Source organism: Camelus ferus, chromosome 20 (genome assembly GCF_009834535.1).
Source record: "Camelus ferus isolate YT-003-E chromosome 20, BCGSAC_Cfer_1.0, whole genome shotgun sequence".
Classification (NCBI taxonomy): domain Eukaryota; kingdom Metazoa; phylum Chordata; class Mammalia; order Artiodactyla; family Camelidae; genus Camelus; species Camelus ferus.
The window spans coordinates 38,281,549-38,299,273 of NC_045715.1; the positions used below are offsets into that span (position 1 = coordinate 38,281,549).

A 17,725-nucleotide genomic window follows, 5' to 3' on the forward strand; every position below is an offset into this window, starting at 1 on the left:
TTCTTTTTAGCACTGAATAATACTCCATCATCTGGATGTACACAGTTTATTTTTCCATTCGCCTGCTAAAGGATATTTTGATTGCTCCCAAGTTTTGGCGATTATGAATAAAGCTGCTGTAAATATCTCCTTACACAGGTTACTTCACCCGTGACTGCTGTTTGCTTTATTTGCATGTTGTTTTTGTTAGGAAGATGATTGTCATCTGCAAAGAAAGAAGGTTTTATTTCTTCCTTGATTGATTTGTGGTTTGATGTCTGGCACTGATTTGGGGAAACAGGTATTCTGTTGCTTTGACTCTGTCATCTCCTGGTGTTCTCATTATGTATGTGCTACATCTTTTGTAACTGTTCTTGGATATTCTGTTTTTTTCAGCGTTTTTTCTTTTTTCTTTTTTGGTTTTGCGGTTTCTGTGGACACATCCTCAGGCACAGTGACTCTTTCCTCAGTGGTGCGCAGTCTGCTAGTGAGCCTTCAAAGGCACTGTTCATTTCTGTTGTAGTGGTTTTGATCTCTGATTACCTTCTGGTTCTTCTTAGGATTTCTGTCTCGTTACACATCTATTCTTGCCTGAGGTCAGCTTTTTCCCTTAGAGGCCTTAGCGTATTAATCATGGTAGTTTTTAATTCCTGGCCTGATGAGTCCTGCATCCCTGCCTGGCTTGTCATTCTGTGCTCGCCCTGACACTTCTGACTGTGTTTTGCCCGTTGGTATCCCTGTGATTTTTTCGTTGACAGGTGGACATGCTGTACCAGGTAGAAGGAAGTGTGCTTGATGAGCCTTTAGTAATGTCGTGGTCAGGTCTGCAAAAGTGGTGGTGTTCTGTGTGACAAGGTCTCAGTCGTGGAGAGCCTGCACCCTGGACTGGGAGCTTCACCAGAGCGTCTCAGTCCTTCCTCTCACGGGGCACGGATGGCTGGAGTGGCCTGAAATTGCCTGTTTGTCTTGAGCCAGTTCGGTTAGGTTCTTGTGAAGTAGTTTCTCGTGAGGACAGGCGTTGTTAAGAACAGAATGCTCTGGCGTATTTCAAAATGGTTACGTTTCTTCTCCTCCTGTTCCTTTTAATCAAGAATTTCTCTTACGTAAATACTGTCCAGGCATTGCCGAAAAGCCAGAGCCAAGGGTGTGGGTGCCATGAGACCTTTTGGGGGCTGGACTAATAGCTTGGCAGTACCATATAGGCTCAGGGCAAAGCAGTGCCAGACTTTTCAATATCCAGATGACTATACAGTAAATAATGGTGGTAAACAGTTTATCTAGATTTGAAAACCAGAAATGATGGCTGATTGGCTGACCTACAAAATACCACGCAGAATATAAAACACATAAGACAGGTTCTTAGAAATTTGATGATGATAAAAATAAATGATTCTTCAGCACCGTAGCTCTTTGGTAAGTGGATATATGCTATCCCAAAGCTAATTTGTTAGCTAAAAGGAGTGAAAATTGTTTTTTCCAATTGTAGGGTAATGTTGCGCATAAAGACCACATCGACCATCAGAAGGACAAAGTTGCTTTAACCCTGGCTCGTCTAGCCCGCCATGTCGAAGTGGAGAAGCAGCAGAAAGAAGAGAAGAACAGAGCATTCAGGGTACTTGGCTGTTTTTAATTGGTCTTTTACCAAATTACAGAATTGTTTATACAAAGTTAAGGAGAAACTTGTGTAATCAAAAAATGTATAATTGAATCCAAGTTCACCATGAACTCTAGGTCGCCGATTTAGTAGCAATTCATGGTAGCTTTTTACATCTGTTCTTAGTTTGTTGGATTCTGGTTATATACGAATAGAGACAAAGGAAAAATAGAATTGAGTGGACTCTATTTTGGGGAATTAGAAATCATGGGATTTCTTAAGCTGATGAGCAGTTAAGGGTGTCTGGTACTTTATCACAAGTTTATCAGGGCTTTTGTAGATACAGCTGGTGAAAGACTGTTTTCTGCTGAATAAAGCCGGACCACTTTCGCTCTCACCTGTCTCTTCAGATTATTGAATCAGGGTTGTAGAAGAGCTGCTGTGTGGACAAGGAAGCCTGATTTAGAATCTTGCCTGATATAAATCTTTTAAAAGCTTGACTTGCTTTACAAGACACCAAATAAAATTATCTTAAAGAACTCCCCTAATACCGACAAGTGTCCATTAGGAGTAGAATGTCCGCAAGCTAGGTAAAGAAAGCTTCCTTGGGGGGAGCTTAAAAATGGAAATAGAAGTCATGGCACAATTTTACCATCTATGTTTTTGATTCCTTGTTCCATTGGTTATTATGAAGGAATTTATGTGTTTCTGCAGCCTCTGTTTTAGTGTCTCTAATCTGATATGGAATACATTAATCTTTAAATTCAGAAGTAGGTTTGTTTGGGGACTTTTAACCTTATGTAATACCAATTAAATTAGAGCATAGTATTCTAATCATATGTTTAAAATGCATAATACGTTAGTGATTTTTTTTTTAAAGGGATTATTTTTTTCCTGGCAGAAGCACTACTCAGTTTTAAGGAAGATTCTTTTCCAAAACTGTGTGAAGTGTGCTGTTTATGGGTCGTGGGGAAAATCTCTTTGAGAGAGAAGTGCTTTGCAAGCTGTCTTTTTCTGCAGATTTCCTCAGTGATGCTGCTGACTTCTTTTCCCAGGCAGCGTTAACGGCCACATAGGGAATGAAGCTTTTGCGATGAGTTCAGAATCTTACAGTCACTCTGACAGCTAGGGTTTTTTTCAGGGGTGGTCTCGACTGAAAAAGACGCACAGCCTAAAAGTTGAGAGTTATGTTTTATTCGGTGGACTTGAGGACTGCATGCCCAGGAGGCAGCCTCTCGGATAACCCTGAGGGACTGTTCTGAAGACGTAAGAGAGGAGCCAGGATATATAGGAGTTTTGCGACAAAAACCAAGTAGTCAGAACAGCAAAAGATTATAGTTATTAAAGAAAGCCAGACATCTCAAGGCTACGTATGGGGAGATGTAAGAGTCTGGGCTCACTGAAGTCACTACTGTGACGTGCGGTACCCTGTTCTTTCTCCTGAGTCCCCTCTGGGCGCAGTGTTGGGGGTGGCTGCAGAGGCCGCGGGCTTGGCGGCGCACAGCCTGTCTCCATCCTGCGAGCCCTCTGGGCTCACTGAGGGGGTGGCTGTAGTGGCCGATGGCCTGATGGCCGCAGCATCTTCTGCTTGCTGATGTGACAGGTAACATTTTTTCACCTGCAGCAGTTCAGATTTCACCCATGTAAGTGTTCATTCAGTGTATTAAAGACTTTACCTTAGCACTGAAGAAAGTTTTTTGAAATTAGGAAGTTCTTGTTTAACCAGTCGTAAACAGTAAATTCACTAGATTTTGTTCTTTTCTAAGGGAGAAACTGACTCACACAGATGCTTTAGCTCATTGCTTGCTGTATTCATGATTTTTTTTCTTATCTGGTTCTCTCTCTAAACTTGTTTTTTAAAACTAGATGACAGATACCACAATAAAGTTGTTAAAAAATAAAAAAATTAACCCCCCCCAAAAAACTAGATGACAGAAAACAAAAACAAAGCAAACTAGCTAGAAAGGAAGACAATGAAACTGAAATAAAACTAATTCTTGAGGAATTCTAGTAGGTGTTGACTGTGACTAAAATAGATACAGTGCAAAATGTCTTCCAACTCTCCTAGGCCTTTGTGAATTGTTGGTTTCGCACTATTAAAGTGGATTGTCCACCTTTTCTGATGGAAAGGATTTAAAGAAAACAGTCATTAAAGCCTTCACAGGATAAATCACTTTCAGAGGAAGTATGTTGTGCTTGACTGGTTGAGCAGTGACCAGCTCGGCTTACTGATATTCCAGGAGTCAAGATGACTTGTAAGAAGGGGTGTCCCCTTAAAGTGTGTGGAAATAGCTGTGTGTAGAGGGGAGTAGTGGTTACTTTGGGGGTAATTTCAGCCAGCAGATGTTTTTTGAGCATTGACTACGTGTAGCCACAGAGTCCCAATTCTAAGAAATGCCAGAGAACTTCTTTTAAAAAATTGTATATTTTTAATTACTGGCAGTAGTTTAAAATTAAATAAGCTATTGGCTGGCATGCAGTAATATTTAATCTCAGTTATATTTTGTCTAATTTAAGGGTTTTTATTGTGATAGATTTTTGTAAAGAACTTTGATAGAGGGTTTAATTTTGTAGATAGGAAAATGTCTTTATAGTCTACCAGAGGCTTGCTATATTGCTTTCTTTAGATAAACTCATTTTCTTTCCCATATCATGTTATTCAGAACACTGATCCTGTAGGATGCACTTTGAGAGAAAAGAAGTATTTGATGACTTATCAAGTTGAGATACTGTATACTCAAACTGCGTGGAAAATCACATGTACATTAGCTTTAAGGCTTTGGAAGTCCTGCGCTGAAGGAACTCTTTAAACTCTGTATTGAAACCAGTGTTTCTATATTTACTTAACTTTATTACAGAGAATTTTAAAAAATGTATATAATGCATACTAACAGCTTTGAGAATTACTATTCTATGGCCATACTTAGAACAATGTTGTGTAGAAGATTTTTTTCAGGTTAAAGTCGTGACTTTTGCTGTCTCTCTTCTTTCCCCTTCCTGATAGAAGATCCTGTTGTATTGCTGACGAGGCCATTCAGTATTCTGGCCTCTATCTTGCAAATCCAGTGTTTGTGGCTTTGTGATTTCTTTTTACAAATGTAACAACCTTTTTGAGATACACTATGGTGTACTGCTTAAGTGCATGGATTCTAGAATCAGATTGGAGAACAAACATTTAAATCCTGGCATTATTATTTATCCTGGTGCACTTTGACTGTCCTGTGCCTCAGTTTTACCGTCATAAAATGGGAACAATACTGGGTACCTATCTCATAGAATTATTGTGAGAATTAAATCTGAAATGCTTTTAGAATAGTGCCTGGCACATGGTAAGTGGTTCATAAGTGTCAGTTATTATATACAACACGGTTAGAGAGTATGCAGGTAGATTTATAGATAACATAGCTGGATGGATTTAGAGACTGAAACAGTCTAGAGCATCTGGCTTAGTGCTTGGCACTGGCCCACTGCCTGTTTCTCTAAATAAAGCTTTATTGGAACATAGCCATGCCCATTTGTTGGCATCTTATCTGTGGCTGCTTTCGTGCTGCAGCAGCAGAGTTGAGTAGTTGTGAAAGAGACTATATGGGGTGCAAAGCCTGAGATATTTGCTGCCTGGCCCTTTATGGGAAAAGTTTGCCACCCCTTGGTATAGATGGCAGTGGATGCGTTCTTCTGGCACATGTTAAATGCTACTGCGTGTCTGCTCTTTTTAGCACTATTCACCGAACAAATATTTAACAGGCTCTTGTGTGCTTTACACTATAATATGGAGACTTTGAAAAAATGCATGAAAGTTTAAAATTGAAAATAATCATTCATATTTGCATTCCATAGGTAGCCGTTGACATTTATCATATTTATTTTCTGCCTTTTTCCTTCACTGCAGATAGGGTTTCATCTTGAAATAATCTTTGTTTATATTTGGCCCCATTTGTTTAATATTGATAACCTACTTGATATCAAAAGTATATTCCTACTTCATTGAAAACATTGGTTAGTGTTTCTAATGACTTTCATGAAATGCACATACCAACTGCACCCTCTTATGTGCACACAGTACCCTCTTGTTGGAGATTAAGCTGTTTTGAACTTTGTGCAAACGTTAGCTGTCACTGGAATCAACCTCTTAGAGCATGAACCTTAGTTTTGACCTACCTCTTTAGATAAGATAGGATAGATTTCTAGCAGTGGAGTTACAGGAATAAAGAATTGTCAGTATTTTCTGACCGTTGATGTGACAAAATCATTTTCTTAAGGAAACCAGGTTAGTAATCATAGGTTAATTGATTTTTTTCTTAATATCTTTAGGAAAAAGTCGATTTTCAGCATGCCCATGGGTTACAAGAATTGGAATTTATTCGAGGACATTCTGATACTGAAGCAGCAAGACTGTGTGTGGACCAGTGGTTAAAAATGCCAGGTATTCTTTAGAGATCAGAGTGGGACACTGAGGTTACCGAGCTTGTCTGAAGCCTTAAGGCATTATGTCTGTTCTATTCAGTGGCTAGTAAGTATATAAAGTGTTGAAATTTAGTTTCAGTGATACTTAATAGGGAGCCTCCTTTACCAATTGTCTTCCTACTTTGGCAAAAGTATATTTTGAGTATAAGTAATCCTTGAGCTGATTAGATATTGTTTATTTATTCATTCCTAGGTTTCGTACATGTTATTACATGAAGTAGTTCAAACAGACATAGGAGAGGGTGTGTAACAGGTTATCTGCGGTCAGGAAAGGCTTCTCTAAGGAAATGGAATTTAACCTAAGATTAAAAGAATTAGCGTTTACTTGTTTATTTGTCAGTGCAATCTGTGACAAGCTAACAAAGCCTTAATTTTGTTGAAGTGTCCACACGGGAGGCCCTTCTGAAGCCCTGGGTAGCTTCTTCGTCACTAACTCTTTGTGGACCTGAGATTCCTGGAAGAGTCACTGTGGAGCATTTTCCTCTCACCAGATAATTTGGTAGAATGTTTAAGAATCAGTAGTTCAGTCCTACCGTGGCAGCTCTTCTTGCCTGTCTTGTAGAACACCCCGAGCCCTTAAAGGCTTGGCATAGCCACAGCAACCTCTAGCTGTGGGTTTAGTCCAGCAGGAAGTTTAATTGTTAAAAGTCCTAGAAATATCAATGTATGCAATGCTCAGCTTTGAACCTCGATGTCTTCTTGTTCTGTAGTTTTCTGAGGGCTTTGAATAGAATCAAATTGCCACTTTTAAAATAATTCAGTAACTTGTAGAAGTTTTGACACCTGGGTACTTCCTGAAGCTATATTTCCTTCTTACTCTCCCAAGTGTGTTTGTGCCTGGCAGACTCCCACCTTGCCCCATCCTTCCTTTTAAGTACTTTTTCCTCGTTCCTTGTCTGTCTTGCCTGTAGGGTGAGCCACAGTACTAGAGGTTGCTCAGTTTATTGATTCTGCCTGAGTTTGGTTGCTCAGCCGTCTTTGATCCCACAGCCCCATAAATCCCACTGTTAGGTTGGATTGATATGTTTACATGTCTGTCTCTTCTACTAGATTGACATGCTCTGTGGGGGCAGAGACCAAGGCTTATTAATCCTTTTTAGTGTCAGTGCCTAAAAAGAAGGCCTAGCACAGAGATGCTCTTGAAGTGTTGGTTGATTATGATACCAGAATGGGCCATAAACATTTGCACACAAACACAGAAGAGAGGCCTAGAACTTGTTTCCAAGTGTGATTGTCATTCAGCTAAACAAAAGAATCATTTGGCATTCCAGGCCTATATTAGAAAAGATACTTCGAAATTATGATTCTTAGCTGCATCAGAATTCACCTGGAGTTTTAAATACATCCCTGAGCCTCACCTCCAGAGATAATTCTGGGGCATCTGTAGATTTGGGAAGATTCCCAAGAGGGAAAATGGGCTAGAACTGTAAGGCTTTATCTGCAAGATCTCTGCTAAGAATTGTTTATCTCACTTTCAAGTCTTGTCTAGAATGGTTGTTGGGCCAGTAATATGTCCCTTCAGGCCTAGTCTCTGGCCTCCAGACTGATTCAGAGTATTTTAATTCATTGTGAATTGAATTCACGAGCACTTATTTCCATATTTCTCCGCTCCTTCCCCCTCCCGGCTACATTGTTTGACAGTGTTTGACATTGAGATCCCAGATCCTCTGTAATATAACTGAGCCTTATAATGTGTTTAAGATAGTTAAAAGAGAAAATAAGAATGAGAAGGAGGGATCTTTGCCAGCTCATAGAAGTGAAAAGAAGGCAGGCTGGGATAGGGGTTCTGCAGAGCAACTGATTTTCTAATATATTTCACCTTTGATGTTTCTTGGCTGTTGAACTTAAGGAAACAGTTGTTTTCCTCAAGATAATGTTCTTGGAGATGTTAATGGCTTTCCTCATCTAAATAGCTATTTACTTATAAGTACTGTATCTTGTGTAAGGATGTAATTACAGTTAGGATTACCTAGTTGATGCTGCACCCTATTTTTCATTGATTTTTCATAATTTTGATTATCAGTCCAAAGGACAAGTATCTGAAATAGAAACTTAAGAATTTGTATTCCAATGATGCAGGACTCAAAGCAGGCACAATTAATTCTGGAACAAAAAGTTCATTCCGAAGAGGAGGCCAAATACGAGTGTCTGGGAAACCAATTTCATGTCCCATAATGCACTGTAACAAGGAATTTGATAATGGGCACCTTCTCTTAGGACATTTGAAAAGGTAAGTGTGGTATTCAGAATAGAGATGCTGAAGGTGAATTGAGTTACAAAGTGATTTCGGTGAAATGAAAGCGTGATGCACCCCTGCCGTTGTGATTATAGCTTTATGTCCCAAACTCATCATTTTGTGCTATTATAATTTTTTCTAGTTTACATTTCTTAGGTTTTCTGTAAAGCTTGAAGTCAGATTATTCTAGTGATATTCTATCCTAATATGTCTCATAAAATTCTGACCAGACTTTTGCCTTAATGTGCATTTGGATCAGTTGTAGAGAAATCTAGCATTTAGCAAATTTCAGGAGACACATAGTACTTATGGGTATTTGGTCTAGTCTAAGGAAAGCTAATACGGCATTACAAAACAAATGCTAGAGGCAAACCAGATGTAGCAAAATTAATAATAAATATCCTCTTTATGAAATCCTTCGTATTAATTTACTGAATTTTTGAGAGGTAGAGCTTGAGAAGGTAAATATCAAGGAAAGGCAGTGTTAAAGGCATTAAACTTTCCATTAAAGCCTTTCCTTCAGCCTCCCCTCTGCTAGTTCAGAGGTGGGAACTGAAAGTTTGGGGCTCTAAGCCTTCTCTTTTACAGCTGTCTCAGCCTCCTTATGCCTAACCCTACCCACAGAGCCTTCTAGAAGGGCTTCAGCGTTCTGCACATAAATGGGTGGCACACTGTGCTCTAAGTATTTTTTATAAGTCTTTGAGGCAGTTTTAAATGACAGATTTGTTAAATGGTTAAAATGACATTAAAAGGATCAATGCCATCTTTGGAGATAGACGTGTACCAGCAGTCTTGACGTGAGATTATTATTCCAGTGGTTCATTTAAAGTTATCTGTGAGTTTTATGGGCGATAAGGCAAGAAGGAAAAGATGACGGCTCTACCGTTTTCAAGGCGGGAGTTACCAGCTTGGCAAGACTGCGTAAACCTGTTTTATTGGATCTTGAGCACTTTTATGAAAGCTGAAGCTGTTGGTCACTGTTTAAAGACGTTGCATGGCATATGGGAGCTGCTTTATATTTCTTGAATGTAAAGAACATTATTTAATTTTTCAGTAGAAAGTGTGAAGTTTGGAGTGTGTGTATGTGTGTGTGTGTGTGGCTTAACAGGTGAAGCATCGCAGTCCTGCCCCTGGACTGTCAGGTGTTCTGATGTTGCCTCTCTTTGCGGAGCAGGTTTGATCACTCTCCGTGTGATCCAACAATTACGCTACATGGACCCTTCATCAGCTCCTTTGCCTGTGTAGTCTGTTATAAAAATTTCGTTACTCAGCAGCAATACAGGGATCACCTTTTTGCTAAGGTAAGCGCATGTCCTTAGGTAAGAGTAGGTGTTCTTTGTCTGGAGAACCCCAGAGTGGGATATAGGTGTTTTCTTACTGCTCTTAAGCTTGCAGTCGACAGTGATGCACGTAAGGATCAACACTGTGATTGTCTATGGAGAGTAGAAGGACTGGGATCATGCACTTACTGTGGGCAGGCAAACTTGATAGCTGAAAGCCAGCTGTCCTAAAATGATCATAAAGACCCTTCCTTTTATGGAGTTGCTCTGTGAAATTAACTGTGAGTTAGTCACGTGATGAGAACTGGAACCTTATTTTTACATGCACTGCCGGTCACTGCTAGTGGAAATGTTGGAGTCATGTGGTAAATAACAGTTCCTTTATTAATGCTAGTGTGAAGAAATAGACCTGGTATTTATTTAAAAGGCTGTGTTATGTGACTCTCATTAAGTGTTAAATCTCAAGGACGTGAGACTGATTAATGTTATTAGCAAATTCATGTAATAAATAATTCTGTAATGAGTGTTTGCTATATTTGGTATTAGATACCTTTAGTGACTTATTAATATTACAAAAATGTTAATTGTGCAGTATGTTCACTGTGGAAAATTTTAAAATACCAACAAATAGAAAATAAGAAATCACTCTTAATCTCACTTATAGAGATAACCATTGTTGACATTTTTATGTGTTTGTGCTGTTTCTCCATATATAAATATTTTTTAGGTAGGATAAAGTATCTAAATTGTTTTGTAATTAAGAAAAGCAGTGTATTGTAAACATAAGTTTAAATAATTTGTTGGATCATTTTCAATCAGTGAATGGCATTCTACTGTGTGACTATATTATAGTTCATTTAATTTTCTATTAGATGTATCATTTAAATTTTTGTATTATTAAAAACAATAACACATTAAACAACCTTGTAGCTAAAAACCTATGAGAAGATCCATGTTTGATGTATTTGCTGGGTAAATATAAGATTTTGAAATAGTAAAATGGTAACATTCAGGGAGTAATAGGGTTTTTCTTTAAATCATGTTTTCAGAATTTGCTAATACCTAGGCCTAAACTTGAAATGTAACATGGGTAATAACGTGGATCCTGTATAGGTGCCCATAGGAAGTGAAGACTTGTGCTGTCAAGGGTCTCTGACGGAGCTCTGCTCTGGTGCTGGATAATGTGCTCGGTCGTTAGTGTGGGGAGCCTGTATCCTGTATGGAGAAATCAACCATAGTTCTTACACGCAGGGAGCTTGTGCTCGAGAATGAACAAACCTTAATGGTACATCACCAGGTGATACAGAAATTAGAGGATGGGGAGAGAAGCCCTGTGGAGGAGAAGAGGTCCTCAGGGACTGGATTTGGATAGACAGAAAGTACAAGTGATAATTCCAGGAAAGTGTGAGTGAAAGCCCAGACAGGATAGTGAATGTGGGAGCGGGTAGCGTGCAGAGAACACTTAACCCAGCAGGCCTGAGACTTCTGTCCTTAGGCTTGCTTGCAAGGTTGGCGCTTAGCTTGTGTCTGGGAACTTAGACCTTGGCGGGTTCCTGCCGTTCTTGATGTGAGTGCCTTGTTGTGCCTGAACTGTTGGAGCAAACAGCATGGTGTACGCTGACCACCTGCTTGCCGGGTGGGAGTCTGGAGCTCTGTACTTATAGGCAGAGGTGACCCAGCCCAGCATGACTGCTGTTCACATGCCTTGTCGCAGTTCATTGCTGGAGGAATTGTGTCCTGTGTGACTCCATGGGGAGAGGACCCTTGGAATCTCACACCTGGTTTCCTGGACTCTGCCCAGTGTGCCTTTTCCTCTTGCTGATTTCGCTTTGTAGCCTCTCCTGTGATAAATCACGGCATTAGTACAGCTGTACGCCAAGTCCCGTGAGTCCTCGCCAGCCTTGGAACCCGGGATGGCCTTGGGGACTCCCAACATAAGTAGTAACTTGACTATAAAGGCACAAGATTTTACACTTGATGTCGGGAAGGTATTGGCACTATCATAGAACAGCGGCATGATGAAAATAATGCTTATATCTTCAGAGCTACAAGGGCTTTCAATTCTAGAACCTAATTTCTGCTCCATTTTCAGGGACACCAAAGAGATTGGGTGGACTTAGAATGGCACCAGTGTTCAGGGTGGATTCAAAGATGTGGACAAGGAGACCAGTTTAGGCGACTCTGGCAGTAATTTAGCTTTGAGATGAGAAAAGGATTTACTTAGGTAATGACATTTAGAACAAAGACCTTAAAGTGGAGCCAAAAGACATAGAGAAGAAATACATGATAGGGCACTCTGTGGCCCTGACGGAGGTTTGGGGGGAGAAGTGGAAAGGGCACAACTACATTCCGCAGTTTTTAGTGTTTGCAATGGGCCACTCATATTCTGCCTTTTTCAGAATTAGATTCCTCTCAGGGCATGTTTCCATACTCCATGCCGTTATCTTTTTTCTTCAGTAAATCTGAATAGGTATTTCAGATTTGATTGAATACTCTCATTTGTGTTTTCCCAGATTTCATTAATTTGCGTCCTTTTTTCTGGGAATCGCTCACTGTATCCTGTTTTGCCCTCCCTCTTGCCATCTCCCCAGGAAGTAAATGTATGACATTTGGCCTCTGGGAGGCAGCGTGGTAAAGCAGAGCAAAGGCTTTGGCGTCAGACAGACCTGGATTCCACTGTCGCTTGTACTAGCTGTGTGTTCTCCCCAAGTTCCTGAACATCTGTGAGCTCAGTTCTCATCCCTGAAGCGGAATTGTTACTCTTCCACACAGATTGTTGAGAGAAAGTGTAATAGGATGTAAAGCACTTAGGGCCTGACATATAGTGATCAAGAAAAGCTCCTTATTGCTTATTCTTTGGAGTGTCTGTCACAGGACTGGCGGGAACCGGTGCGCTTAGGTTGTAATTCCGTATCTTAAATCAGCCAGAAGAGGTCGCTAGAAGATCGTATACCTACGAATTCTGTTCCGTGAAGGTGACGTTCTTCAAAGAGAGTGAAACTAGCCACAGTCTGCATTGTTTGCCTTGTTGCTCTCCCTTTTTATCTCCAGTTTCTTTGGTCTAGACTAGTGCCACTCAAACTTTAATGTGAGTCACTTGGAATCTTATTAAAATGCAGGTTCGGACTCGGGATCTGATACGGGGCCTTAGATTCAAGATTTCTAACAAGCTTCTAGGTGATGGCAGTGCTTGCTGGTCTTTGGGTCAGACTTTGAGTAGCAAGTGTCCAGTGTTTTCTGACAGTAAAGCTATCCAGCGGGCATGTCACCAGCTCGCTGCCCGCTCTTCCCCCTGTGGGTGCAGGTGAGGACTGTGGAGGGCGTGCTGTGAGCCCCGGTGTGCCTCAGCGTCTCACTCTGCTCCGAGGGCCACTCTGCCCTCCAAGGCGACTTTCCCCCTGTCATCCCATCCTCCCCAGCCCTAGGCAATCAGGAAACTACTTTCTGTCTCTCTGGCTTTCCCTTTTCTGGACATTTCATTTAAATGACTTCTGTGACGAGGTTCTTTGACTTGGCACCGTGTTTTCTGGGCTTCTGTGTGCGTGGCCTGTGTTGGCGCTTACCCCATCACTGCGGTGACACTCCAGCCTGCGGGCGGAGGCCACTTTCTGTGTATCAGTGCATCAGTCGTGCCCACTTTGTGACTATTGTGAATAATGCTGATGTAAACAAAGGTCCAAGTCTTTGTGTAATCATATATTTCCACTTCCCTAACGAGTTAACGTTGGCTCACATGGTTATTGAGTTTAAGTTTTTGAAGAACTGCCAAGTTGTTACTCAACACAGTGCCCCATTTTACTTTCCCACCAGCAGTGTGCGTGGGTTCCAGTTTCTTCGCGTCCTTGCCACTTATTATCTGTCTTTTAAAATAGCCGTCCCAGTGGGTGTCTGTGAAGTGGCATCTTACTGTGGCTCTAATTTTTTATGTATGTGCACAGATTTGTATGGTGTGTGTGTGTGTGTTTTTAATGTAACTGGAAATAAAACCGTAAAAGGGAACTGAGTATGTTAACTTGCCAGACATCCTATATCCCGTTCCTTCCCCAGTTTGTAGAAGGTATTTACAAATATGCTATACTTTTGCAATAGGTATAGCCCAGTAAAATTGTATGTAGAATCACAGTTTTGTTCTCTTGAGCAAACAATTTAAACAAACTTATTTTGAATCCATTTATAACTCATAATTGAACTAAAGCTTCTTAGAGTTCTTCAGGTAGGGGACACTTGTGGTTAGTAAACTGGTGGTTAGTCATGCTTCTAGTGCTCTTATTTGAAACCTTCTAACTGGAATCCAAGACATACTGGGTGTTATTTCTGCATGGCACTCACCACAATAAGATGGGGTGAGGAGGAGTGGAAGGAGCATACGATTTACCACCAAAGACAGAAAGCTGGATGTGATGGTAGCTTTGTCTCTCCTGAGGGTGCAGCTTGGAGGGGCGTGGTGATTTTGTTGACTTACCTAAACTTCAGTTTCCTCACTTGTAAATGATGAAGATAGTACTTTTTGGGGTTACTGTAAGGATTAAGTGGGCAAGCACATTTGAACCCCAGTGTGGTGTGTGACATGTGCTCGGTATACATGTAAATTTCCTGTCCCCCCTCCTGCTGCATCTCATAAGCAGCTACTATTCTAATATCCCTAACATCAGTGGTAGTAAAGTTAAGAAGACGCAATACAGCTTTTAAGACTATTACTCTAAGTACCATTAACAGGAGGTTAAATTTTTGTTGTACACAAGCGCATATACATATATGTACCCACATAAATATACACTGAAAACTATTCTAATTTTGGGATGGAGGAGGCTCTTATCCAAGTTTGGAAACCTAGACGCTAGAAAAGGTCTACTTGTTTGTATCAAATTTTTAAAGTGACCATATACAAAATTAATAGACAGATGTTTGATGAAAAATGTTTGAAAAATAGAGGATGAGACAGAGTTAGTTTTGATAACAAAGAATGGGTACAGGTTGACCAGAGGGAAAAAAACAAAAACAGTTGAAACATGCGCCTAAAGGACATGGAGTAAACAATCCACAGAATATGGAATATCTGTAGAACTGCACGGATAAGTGCTCAGACTCACTAGTAGACGGGAAGTGTCCACTAAAGTATCAGGGAGTTCACAGCATCTGTAAGACTGCAGATGTGAGAGTAAGGTCTGTGACAGCTGTTGTGCCAGGCTCATCCGGTGCCAGGGGATACGTCCACTGGTGGAGCCTTTGTGGAAAGCAATTACACAATGTCTTTTAATATTCAAATAATAAACCTTTTAACCCAGTAGGACCACTCCTGATAATGAGAGAAAAGCACCTTTAAATAAGGATATATATTCAACAATATTTACAAAATCTTTGTTTATAGTGGCCAAAAAAAAAAAGAGAGAGAGAGCCTGGAAATGGATAGTTGACTACATCTTAGTAGATCCACACCAGGGAGTAGTTTGTAACCATTAAGAAGAGTAAGCTAGAGCTGTGAGAGTTGATTTTTAGGGATTTCCATTAAGTATTGTGGAATAAAAAAACTAAGAAGCAGAGGAATCTGTAAGATGACAGTATTTGATGAAACAATGCCAACTCCCTTTGTATGTTTATTTCTGTGTATTTTTGTAAATGATTAAACATAGAGAATTTTATGGAAGAATACATATTTGTAAACATAGGCTATATTGTTGAGTACAGTGAACAAAGTAAAACATAAGGAGAAGTGTATGTGATGTGAAAACAATTATGCATTTAAATAATATTGCATATGGATGTGTATGTATAAAGAAAAATGTATAGAGAGCAAACATATGTTTATTGTCACAGAAAGATGGTCATAATTTGTTTTTAAGGAAAAAAATGAAAAATTTCATATATGGGACCTCATTTATGATTAAAAATTGTAGTTCACACTCAGGGAAGAAAAGTTTTCATGTTAAAAGTTGATACAGAATATTCCAAGTAAATAATAAGTTGGACATTTTGAAAGTTGATGTAAGAAATTGAATATTGATTTTAGTTGTCTATAATACGGCTTTGCCTTATGTTTTAGGAAGCTGCAGATGATGGACATAAAAACAACCTTCTTCCTCAGATTATTCAGTGTTTTGCGTGTCCAAATTGCTTCCTCCTTTTTAGCAGCAAGGATGAGTGTTTGAAGCATATGTCTGGGAAGAATCATTTCCATCAGAGTTTTAAACTGGGTGGTATGTCAATACTCTCTTCTGCTGAAAATTGTTAAACTGTTTTAATCTTTGCTGGTTTACTGTACTTCGCAGATAATTCTTGAGGTATTATCCTCATGTTAGTTTGAGAACTGTGAAAGGGAAACATTTTTATCTCAGTTTTTCTTTTTCAAGCAAGAGTCTCAGTCTCTGATCTGTACCTAAGAGTAAGGTTTACTTTGAGGGATGAAGAGAAACTTGGGAAGAAAACATTTATTCAGGGTAATGGTTTTGTATATCTGTGGTATCTGGGAAGTTGGGGTGTTTTTCTGCATTTAAGACTCAGATTCTAGTTTGAGCATGAGTTCCGCATCCATTGCAGTTAACTGAGAGTAGAAAATGACTTCTCTTAGGATTTTTAGCACGTAAATAACTATCTTGTTTTACTTACTACGACTGATGTTGAGAAAGCCAAGGCGGGGGAAGGCTGGGTCACTCTACTCAAACCTTTGCAAGTTATAGTTTATTTTGTCTTTCAGATGACAAGGGACTGGCACACCCAATATCATTTCCATCTTTTGCAAAGAAACTCTTGATCTCTCTGTGCAAAGACGTCCCATTTCAAGTCAGGTGTGTGGCCTGCCACCAGACGCTGCGTTCCCACATGGAGCTCACGGCCCATTTCAGGTTTGTACTGGTCTAGTCTTGGGCTGTAAGGAAATCCTCCCACCCCATAAGCTCTTCACCAGCAGGCAGAGTCAACAAATCCTTTTCTAGTCCATGTGTCTCTCCTTCTAAAATGAGAATGCATATTTGCCCTGGAAACTAACCAAATTTAAAGAAATGAGAGAAGTGAGAGGTGTGGGAAAGGTGGATATGTTTATATTGCCGTGAACCTTAAGCAGGCTAACAGTTCTCAGTTCTGTGCGTTTTCTGAGTGTCATACCTCTGGGAGGAGAGGGTTAACACACACCCTTGCCTTTGAGTCAGCCAGAGTGGAAAATATCGCAGACATGTTGAAATATTATATTTCAGTGAAAGGCCACATTTGTCAAATAATCAAGTATGGTTTTTTGTCTTTATAATGGAAATTACCAGGAAATATGCAGAAGTAAGGAGAGCGGTATAATGAACCCCCTTGTACCTCTCACCAGGCTTCAGTAGTTACCAACACGTGACAGGTGTGTTTCATTTACACTCTCATAAAGTTACATTTTACTTTGATTTATACTCTCACCTCTCAACAAAGTAGAACAGCTATTTTCACAAACACTCAAGTGAAATATGTTCACAAAAAAATGGAGGCAGTGGAGTATAATTCCTCTGTATATATACTCAATATAATTACTGATGTTACCAGTCCTGGTTCTGACTTACATATCGTTAGTTCAAATCCTTGTTCTGCACTGTGTGAAAGTCAACAGAATATAAGACAAACCTCCATTTACCCATCACCAGCTTCAATAACAATCAGCACTGCCATTCTTGTTTTATTTATACATCTTTATGAGCCTTACCCCCTTAATTATTTTTAAAGTTATTTGTTTTTGAGATACAGTGGTGATTTATTGAAGTGTGCCAATCTTAACCTTGATGATTTTGAAGACTGGAGACATTTGTTAACCCACACTTTTGTCATCCTGTGTTACCTCTCCATGGAAAGTCCCACTGTGTCCCTTCTCAGTCACCTCCCACTCTCTCACCACGGACGGTCTTTATTCTGACACTTCTTCCACCTTACATTGGTGTTACCTCCTCTAGAACTTGATGTAAACGGAATCATGTACAGTGTGTGCTCTCGTGTTTGTCATGGTATCTGTAGGATTCATCCATATTGTTTAATACATTGTTCCCTTATATTTGTGAGTAGTATTCCATTGTGTGAATATAGCACAATTTGTTTGTTAATGCTCATGTTGCTAGGCATTTGGATTATTTATAGTTTTTAGCTACTGTGCAGAAAGCTGCTGTGTGCATTTTGTACAAGTCTTTTTATAGACATGTCTTTCCACTTCTCTTG

At 39.8% G+C, this 17,725-nt stretch overlaps 1 protein-coding gene across 4 annotated transcripts in view; it reads left to right on the plus strand.

Moving 5' to 3' along the window:
• Positions 1 to 17,725, plus strand: part of ZNF451 (zinc finger protein 451) — a 73,211-nt gene that overhangs the window by 26,595 nt on the left and 28,891 nt on the right. For all 4 annotated transcript variants that reach the window (XM_032463325.1, XM_032463327.1, XM_032463328.1 and 1 more), the window contains exons 4-9: positions 1,466 to 1,591; positions 5,885 to 5,996; positions 8,117 to 8,267; positions 9,448 to 9,574; positions 15,594 to 15,747; positions 16,245 to 16,392. In XM_032463325.1, the coding sequence (XP_032319216.1) occupies positions 1,466 to 1,591; positions 5,885 to 5,996; positions 8,117 to 8,267; positions 9,448 to 9,574; positions 15,594 to 15,747; positions 16,245 to 16,392 (818 nt within the window). The remainder of the gene's footprint in view (positions 1 to 1,465; positions 1,592 to 5,884; positions 5,997 to 8,116; positions 8,268 to 9,447; positions 9,575 to 15,593; positions 15,748 to 16,244; positions 16,393 to 17,725) is intronic.